This window comes from Triticum aestivum, chromosome 7B (genome assembly GCF_018294505.1).
Source record: "Triticum aestivum cultivar Chinese Spring chromosome 7B, IWGSC CS RefSeq v2.1, whole genome shotgun sequence".
Lineage (NCBI taxonomy): Eukaryota > Viridiplantae > Streptophyta > Magnoliopsida > Poales > Poaceae > Triticum > Triticum aestivum.
The window spans coordinates 5,153,577-5,163,335 of NC_057813.1; the positions used below are offsets into that span (position 1 = coordinate 5,153,577).

The 9,759-nt window shown below is 42.3% G+C and overlaps 1 protein-coding gene and 1 long non-coding RNA gene across 2 annotated transcripts; both read left to right on the forward strand.

The window, feature by feature from the left end:
* The first annotated feature begins 1,584 nt into the window (after nt 1-1,584).
* LOC123159155 (uncharacterized) lies at nt 1,585-3,903 on the forward strand. The gene is made up of 3 exons (XR_006479553.1): nt 1,585-1,946; nt 2,169-2,334; nt 2,516-3,903. It is a non-coding gene; the product is annotated as an uncharacterized lncRNA (long non-coding RNA).
* A 1,810-nt stretch (nt 3,904-5,713) lies between these two features.
* LOC123163163 (uncharacterized) lies at nt 5,714-9,204 on the forward strand. Its single transcript, XM_044580920.1, has 8 exons — nt 5,714-5,808; nt 6,189-6,295; nt 6,393-6,434; nt 6,959-7,129; nt 7,205-7,384; nt 7,620-7,832; nt 7,928-8,243; nt 8,780-9,204. The coding sequence occupies exons 1-8, from the start codon at nt 5,769-5,771 to the stop codon at nt 8,884-8,886; spliced, it is 1,176 nt and encodes a 391-aa protein (XP_044436855.1). The 5' UTR covers nt 5,714-5,768; the 3' UTR covers nt 8,887-9,204.
* Nucleotides 9,205-9,759: the final 555 nt, after the last annotated feature.

Below are 9,759 nucleotides of genomic sequence, written 5' to 3' on the forward strand. Positions count from 1 at the left end.
TGCGAGCTTCTCTGTTGGTGGAGCGCCGAGGTTGAGGCCGGCGGTGCTGGAGCTCATGGTGATGGCGATGGAAGGGCGCTAGGGTTCTGTTTTTGTGTTGCTAGATGATAGGGAAGAGGCTAGCTCTGTATACCATGTAAGATTTGGTATAAGCGTTCCTGCTCCTGCTCCTCGAGGGAGCCGCGTCGTGCATATTTATATGGGGCAACAATGCCTTGCCGTGGCGTACAAGAGAGAGACCAGAGAGGACTCCAATCTAGTTCGGTTAAGAGATAGAGAGGATACAGGAGAGAGAGATAGAGATAAGTTGAGATTACATGAAGTAAACTAGTCAAACTCTAACAGTACCCAACCTAAGTAGCATTGATGAGGAGCAACAATGTCATATCACTGGTGAGAATTCTCAGCTCTTGGTCGTGTGATCTTGGTGAAGACGGCATAGTTTTTACTGTTGTGATTATTTTAATGTTCCCAATTCATTGCTGAAGATCAAGAAGGTCAAAACGTGGTACTCTTTAGTGTACATTTTTATGGGTTATGAAGAATATCAATAAAGCGCTAAAACTCTGAAGGAAGTTACTGTAAGTTGTGTAGTCTAGTTGGATGATGGAACCTCTGCCCCTATAAACTCTTAACACATCGATGGCCTGAAGTGTTTGCTTCAATATGCAGTATAATTTACTCCCTTGGTTCCTAAATATAAGTCTTTGTAGAGATTTCACTATGGACCGCATACCGATGTATATAGATGCATTTTAGAGTGTAGATTCACTCATTTTGCTCCGTATGTAGTCCATAATCTGCAAAGACTTATATTTAGGAACAGAGGGAGTAGTTGCTAATCTTCTTCAATAATATACGTTAGGATTGTAAAAAATATTGTAAAAGAACTTTTGGTCACAATAAATATTATAATCTCCGGCGACGGTGGTAGCGGCGGCGGAGACTTAGGGAGTATTTGAGGGGGAAAACTATACTTTCCTCTTCCCTGTGATATAAATATACACGCTGGGAGAAGCCGTTGGCCCAGCCCGCCCTACAGGACCGGAACGCTCCAATCCAACATCGAGTCGACTCGGATTCCCAATTTCCCTGTAATCTTTATCTTTATCTTTACCTAATAATAATAATAATAATAAAGAGAATTGGGTTTCTGTCGTCCGTCATGGTTGTTTTGCAAAAAAGCCCCTTGGTTTACAGGAAATCAACCCGCAGTCCTCATCATAACTCAGCCCGAACCGGTACGGCGGAGAAAAAAAAAACTAGCCCGGCCACCCGCACGACCCTGCCTCCCAATCACATCTCCTCCGTGCGCTGCCACCTCCTGCCCCGCCCCGCCTCACCGGGCGCCGCCGGCCACCACCGCCGCTGAGCCGCCGTTCGTCGCCAGCACCCGCGGATCCGGCCGCCCCTCAACTTCCCATTCGGCTGCACCTCCCAAAGCCGCCGCCCCTGAGAAGCTCCACCGCTGGAGGATCTCCTCCGCCTGGATCCACATCCCCATGGCCGGAACGGGACTTCCTCGAGCCCCCCCCCCCCCCCCGGATGCATGCTGTTGCTGGTGGAGTTGGAGCACGCCGGCACTCCGGCCGCCCTCTTCCTCCCTGTTCCCTCCCATCCCTCCTACTACAGCCAGGGCTGTAGCCGCCCTCTTCTCTCCCCGTACCCCTCTTCCTCCCTGTTCCTTCCCACCCCTTCTCCCGCAGGCTCCAGCTGTGGTGGTGGGGGTGAGCAGCTGCCGTCCGGTGGCCTGGGGAGTGAGGAGGGCGCCGTTCTAAAGCACGAGAGCTCGGCGCATGGCGACAGTATAGATCGGCTACAGCGGCGGCGACGGCCCAACGGCGAAAGGGGATGGCTGCATGATGATCTTGTTCTGATCAATTCTGAAATAGGAATGGAGGACTACTATGGGTCGCTGTTGAGGATGCTGGGTTACCTGACAGTAGGTATGCTATTTCAGAATTATTGGTTGGACGTACAGTCTCAAGTCTCAACCTAGCAAGAACACTTTCATGCTGATACATTTTTTTGTCTGAAAAAATATTTAGTCCTTTTTGTCTTGGAACAATAGAAATTCTGCAATTGTCGTGCTACAACACATGCCTTACAATTTCTTCACTGCAATCTTATGCTACAACATATGTCTTATGTATTTCACTTTGTATCAGTTTACTTGCCAGATTTTAAATTGGAGCTTAGCATGAACTGAAGAGAGGATACTTCAACATGTATGTGCTGAAAGGCAAATTAACTTGGAAGTTTATTGTAACTGGTACACAGTATTGGCATTAAAAGCGCGAGCGCTGTGAGGGAAGCCAAGCAAGTTCCTGCTAGGTAAAAAAAGGTGTCAAAACTTTTGTTTCTTAAGTCACCTCAAAGAGATGTGTGTTTTATACTTCTTTTTGTATAAGGATGTGCTCAGCGACACATCAAATTCTTAACATGAGCTTTATCTAGATGATTTTGATTTATAAGTTGTTCAAAAATAATACTGACTGCAGTTGTCTTACTCCAGATCGTGAAGAAATACACTTTGTCTTATGAGATCATCCTGATTGTCATCAAAAGCAAAGGTCCCTAAACAAGCAAATTGCATTTATGTGCTCTGACATCTTCGTGTTACTTTTAGTGGGAAGCAGTACAAAGTGTCAATTTCACATGCCAATACTAATTATTCACCTAGCTTATGCAAATTATCCAGCATTTTCCGTTCAGATATGATCTGCTGCAAACACCATAAGTCACCACTCACCAGCACATGACCGTTCCCTCTAGAACTTTGACCGTCGTGTCATTTGATGGAGAAAGAACAAGATGGCCGAGCGACAAACTGAACAACGCCGGAAAGCTGCAACAAACGAGTGGTGGCAGCGCATACACTTGTTGAGCTGTGGAGGCACCCATTAGCCACCCACCCACCCATGGAACAGAGATTGATATATTGAAGTTTGTAATGGCTAATGGCCAAACATATGAATCTGTTCTTGATACTCCTTTTCCCTTTTCTTAATATCATCACATAAAAATTAGAAGCTTTCTAACATATGCATATTTCAGGTTTCAGAAGAGGTGGAGAAAGAGTTGTTCAGACAATTCAGTGCAGAAGCAACACCTCCAAGGTGAGAAATATGTTTCTGTTTAGCCTTCTTTGCTAGCTATGTTCCTCTGTTTTTTTACTGAACTGTGCTCCTCTGTTTGGATGATTATTGGAGAGAAAGAGAGATGATATGGAGACCACGAGTATGTGTGTATGGATCGTGGAGTGGTAGATTTTGGGCCAAATACATTATAACCGGCAACCAACTTGATAAACAGATTCATTACCCTCTCCTTTGAAATGAATTTTTGCTTGGAACATTTCTTATTTCTTTATCTGTTAGTGCTTGATTCTATCTCTGCTCTGTCTGAGGCCACCGGCGCCGATGTGACCGAGGTGGAGGCGACCAGCAAGAGGGAGGCTAGCGCGACCAATTTCCTCGAGCTGTTCAACTTATTAGTCCTTGCAATTCCAAATTCACATAGGTATGTAGGCTGTAACGGCACCGCTGTAGCCATCGCTGCCTTCTCCAATCCTTGGTAGCAGATTAATGCATAGTAGGTGAGTGCTTCAGGCTGTAGATTTGGCTCGCTTCCTGAGTACCTCATGTCTCATGTGGTTAAAGCTATGCGAGTAATTATGAAGGCTTGATCACCAGGAAACATCCATGTCAATTATGTGTTTGCTGAATTTCCTTAAGCATATGGGATTCAGTTGTTTGATGAATTGCCCCCAAAAGGTTTTGATGAATTTCCTTAAGTAGGCTTCTTTTCATAGTTAATTTCAGTAGATCTTGCTTTATCTGTACACATGAATGTAAGGATCTGTACAATTTGTTGATGGTTTGGCAAGTAATGTAAATCTTCCAATTGATGATTCTCTAGGATTCTGTAGTCTAAGTTTCTCTCTTTCCATCCCTGTAGGGTTATCCTGGTTTTGTTAGGGTCATAACTCTCAGTGAATATAAGTCCATTGTTTCCTTTTTATTGGTATGTGAGAAAAGTGGATGTGCATGCCTCCATTCAAACAAAGACTGAATCTTACTGTAAAGCAAATCCAAACCCATTGAGACTAGCTTTTCCAAGACTTAAATTATTGAGAGTGTCACTTTCATACATCATGATTGGTGCTACAGTTATACTTAACATACAAAAACATTCATATCTTGCTGGAAGCTGTGCTTCTCTACTTTATACATGTTTTTTGATGTGCAATGCTGCCACTTACTACATTGCCTGCCACATGCTCCGACGAATGTCTCAGTTATGTAGCAAATAACGTGATTTGAACAAAATTATTACGAGCTTTGCTATTTTCACACGGATGGGTTCATGGATTAAGGTTTCCTATTTTTCCTTTGTATTGTCATGGCCACAAAACTGCTATTAGTTACTTACACATTTAAACTCATTTCTACTCATAATGCGTACATTACTTGGAGAAGGAACTACCTTCCAAGCTAAACGATTTCTGTCTTACAGACATCCAAAAAATCTTCAACCCTCATTGTATATAATATATTATAAATCTTCAACTCTCACTGTATAATTATTTTGTGGGGTAACTCTCATTGTATAATAAAATTATATATCTTCAACCTCAATGTATAATAAAATTACAATCTTCAGGGTTCTGTAATGTTCTTTTAGAGCACGTGAAACGCATGCCATATTTTCATAGAAGGCTAATGGTTGACAATCCATATTTTGTGCTCTTATATTTGGTTTCATTTGATTGTTGAAATACAAGTACACTATAAACCTAACTATAGGTACTAAACCTAGCCCATGCTTGATTATAAGTTTATAACACACATTATTACTATTGAAAGCTATATTAAATCCTAAATTTGACTCTTCTGATAATGAAATGAAGGTGAGGAATGTCATCTTTCTTTGGCAGAAGAAATTATGTTTCAGTTTTGATTTTATTTTTTAATGCTCTATATGTATTTTTATTCTTATGCTTGATTTAAAAAGAACATCTGATCAGAAATGCTTATATCTTAACTTAATCGACAAATCAAAGAACACATTCATTTCTAAGCCGTTTTCCAAAGATTGGCTAGCTGAAATCACAATTCTCCTTCATGTTATTCCTGAACACACATTCCCATCGCTTTGCATATTGGATTGGGATGTCATTTATTTTCTCCCGTTGCAACGCACGGGCCTTTTTGCTAGAAAAATGCATAGAATCTAAATATGATATTATTTTAGCTGTTAAATATTTTTAAAATATTATTTTTAGTGTAAATTTAATATATAGTGCACGATCCGTTTTTCTTTCGTACCAACGATGACCCGACTTGCAAGTAAACACCCATTAAAACCAGATTAAGAGAAAAGAAAACATTGATAACCATGCATGCACACCTTGACACCTATGAAAAATCTCGCGGGTAAAACAACGTATTTCTCATCTTATTCTGAGCGAGTGTGCTTGCGCGCGAGAAAGAGACGCCTTAGGACTGACCACATTCAAACATGTTTTTGTTGTGTCAGCACGTCGCCAACCCAAATGTGATGCCATGTGAAAATAAAGGACATGGACCTATTAGAATCTTGAATCATTATTATTGGGTTAAGAGCGTGTGTTATTTTTTTCTCCCGTTGCAACGCACGGGCTCTTTTCCTAGTAATAATATAAAAGGAAAAGGACTCCCGATTCCCTACCCCGCGGCACAGTTCGTTCTGCCTGATTCTCGCGACTCGCGAGAGCCACGACCACGATGGCTTCTCGTCCTTGTCCTCGCGCGTTCGCCATCTGCCGTAAGTCGCCTCAACTATTCCCTCTACCCCCGTCTCTCTCTCTCTCTCTCTCTCTCTCTCTCTCTCTCTCTCTCTCTCTCGTGCGCTATGCCGGAGCAAATCTGGAATCGTTAGGGCAAGCAATGAAACCTACGTACAGTTGATCCGAGCCTTTGTCTCGTTGTTCATGCGGGTTGGGTTTTGACTTTTGAGGAGGACCGGCGAGGCGATTCTCGCGCCCTATTTGCATTCCGATGCGTTTTTTAGGGCCGGCACATCATCTTTGTTTATTCACCTACAGTACCTTTTTAAACTTGGCTTTATTAAATCCAAAGTCCCAGATCCACCGCTTACTCACTTACGATTTGCTTGGTTTGTGCTTTGCTTCATTCATTTACCAGCGAAAAATGAAAAGATGACTCCTGGCATATGCAAGCTGCTATTCGAGACGCCATCCGGCTTCGCCATTTTCTCTTTTGATATGCAATACCTCCACAAAGATATTGAGGTGACCACTACGTGATTTCTTCTACCTTCTTAATTTGTCCCTGATGCCAGCACCATCCGGCCGATGGATTAACCTTTTCTGTTCAATTTACCTGCAGGACACCTGGCACTACTTCGTGGGCGACTACTGGCACTACTGTGTTAGTCAGCACACCTTTTAAATTTCCTCTTCTTTTAGCTTCAAACTAGAGTAAAAGCATTAAGAAACTCAGCCTATAATTAAGCGGCCGGAACCTTGCTAGGGTTGCTAAATCAGCTCATAAGACTAAATCTACGTATGTACAGTACTGTATCATTCAGGAGTGTATACCCTGACTTAGCATATTGCAGAAATGACACTATTGCGCATGGACGTGTGCACACCCCAAAACTAATTTCCACCACTCAGTCTCACACATGATATACTATTGCTAAGAATGCCACCATGTCGTTCTTTCTTCTTCTCACCCTTTTTTTTTCTTTTTCGCATACCAAGCAGTCCGCACCGATTTAACGCATGAATAGGTTAAGAGTTCTGCTGAATGGACTTGAATTAACCAAGATTTGAGCAGGCCTATATTGGTCGCTGACACAATCCTATCTCACGGAGACACATTGCATAATTACGAGCAGCTTACAAGCTTTGCGTTTTAGTCTCTAATCATGCTTTCCCCTTGTTCCTCAGATCCTCACGCTGCATGCTTTCCGAAAGTTCGAGGATAAGTCCAGTGCCATCAACATCACCACCGGGGAATTAGGCGGCCCACTGGCCAACCTGCTCTTTGAATACTGCCTCACTGATGAACTAATCCTTGTTGGAAAGCCTGAATACAAATCAATAATCGAAGAGAAGCTGGTTTGTGTAACTGTGTAAGCTCCCTAGTTGTTCATGCATGTGCAACAGTACAATATAACACATTCCTTTTCTCAGAGGCTGCCCTGCCGGTGCGATGAGATGGTCATGGAGGTTATGTGGGGTCTGCAGAATCTCATGCCTCTTTTAATCCCTCAAGAACAATCTGAGTTCACAAAGGCAGACCGGCTCCCCATATGCAAAGGATTGGATATGCTCTTGTCTCGGCACGGCATTAATAATGTCAAGCAAGAGCTGGTGAGCTTACTAAGCTTTGTCCTTCTGTTGTCTGATAATATGCAATGATTTGTGCCTAATTTATTGCTATCTTGTCATGCAATGTTCCTTTCTGATCCATTCTGCGCCCTTAACACTCTATAGCCACTTTACAAGTGATGAAAGGCATTCATAGGAACTCAATTTGCTAAGTTACAGAAAAATTTGCCTTTTCATGTTCCTTTCAGTGATTAAGCAAATGCTCGTTTTTATCCAGATTAATGAACATATTCTTCGGATGGCTCTCAAGGTGTATCATGCTGATGTACGTGAAAACGAGCATTCAATGTTCTTGCGCAGACGTCTTTACAAGGATCTGAAGGCCTCTGGATTTGATGTCAAGAATTGGGATTTACTCAAACTTGTAACAGCGTTGAAGTCGATGGTCGATCCTGATGGAACACGTCTTACAAGACGTGCCGAGTATAATGTGAATCTTATAATTATTATTTTTGCAAAAGTTTAGTACGTATATGCTGGAAAGTTGTCATTTTTGCTATGGACTGAAGTATATGTTTGTTTCAGGTATTCTCGCCCGAGGAGCTTGCGCTGATGGATTCTGAAGCACCTAAATATGAAGATCTGATAGAGAGGGCCACAATCTCGAAAATCTACAATGACATTGTCGCTGTCCGTGCCTACGTGGTGAAAGTCCTCTTGAAACTGCGCCACTTGGTTAAGAAGGCTGAAGCGGCACTGAAAACTGAAGATGTGCTGGAGAAGGCTGCAACAAATGGTGTCAACTCCATGCATCAAGTTGACAATACATGTTTAGCACTGGATCTGGTGGAAGTACCCAACCTAAGTAGCATTGATGAGGAGCAACAATGTCATATCACAGGTGAGAATTCTCATCTCTTTGTCGTGTGATCTTGGTGAAGACAGCATAGTTTTTACTGTTGTACTAGTTGTTTTAATGTTCCCAGTTCATTGGTGAAGATCAACAAGGTCAAAACATGGTACTCTTTAGTGTACATTTTTATGGGTTATGAAGAATATCAGTGAAGTGTTAAAACTTTTATGGGTTACTATAAGTTGTGTAGTCTAGTTGGATGATGGAAGCTCTGCCCCTAAACTCTTAACACATAGATGGCCTGAAGTGCTTGCTTCAATATGCAGTATGATTTAGTTGCTAATCAGCAACTTTTAGTCACAATAAATATTATAATCAGTTTATTCCTCCTTCCACATGGCAATGGCCCCTACTTCCCACCTTGAGGATTTGATGTCTTGACGATGGGAAAGAGCATTCCTATTTCGTACTTGAAAAATCATTTGAGTTGGTGCTGTGTTGTCCCAGACTCCCAGTAAATACTGTATGATTTATTGAAAAATTCTAGTTTTTTTTTGAGAATTGAAAAATTCTAGTTGATGCAGATGCAGATGCAGATGGTCTAGAAATCTTGCCACCGAGTAATAGTGCCGATGCAGATGGTGTAGAAATCTTGCCACCCAGTAAAAAGTGTAGAAGGAAAGATGCATGAAAATGAAGCTGAGAATGCTAGTTTGGAGGAGCATAGGAATGCTAATTTGGATGGAGTCGGGAATGACGTGACTGCGCAAGCTAAGAACATTAGTGTGGAGAACATTTCTTTGCTTGAAGATAAAGTTGAAGAAGGGAAGTGAATTGTAGGCAATAGTACACAGGATGCAGATGATGGTGAAGAACAGAGGCATACACACAATGTTGTTGCAACTTTTGGTGTTCTAAAAGCTCGCTTTGCAATTTTAAGTATGAAAGGAGTTCCATGTCCATATAAACATCAAGTCAAAATTGCTATGCTTGTTACATTACTTGTAACTTAGGAAGGTTAATCAGCCTTTGTTTAGAAAGGGTTGATCAGCTTGATGAGTTGTTGTTTTTTTCGAACACGCAAAAGCTTTGCGTGTCGATGTATTAGAAGGAGAAGAAAAAAGAAAACTGTCAAGAGAATCCGGTGGTATGTGGCTGCAGTACAGGCGAGAAACAGGCAAAATTGACAATTTTGACCTGTGGACGAAATCATTTCACAAAATAAACTGTTCCGGAAAAAAATCACTCAGCTGACCGTTTTGAGTGGTGCCCGACACGGAGGCGCCACACCCTACCGTACAGCGCCTAGCACCCAGGCAACAATGGCCTCCCGCAAGAGCAATCACACCGTGTTAGCGAGACCTTGAAAGCCCGACCTCCATGTTGGCGGTCATCGTTTGTGGTTCTTCTTGCTCTTTCACTTCATACAACCAATCTTCATTGTCATATAGTATAGCTTCTTGTGAGTCCGCCTTCCGTGATTGAAATTCCAACCATTCATCAACCTTGGGTGAGAACTTGTACTTGTACTTGCGCTTGTTCTCACCCGCTATTTGTGCATCCG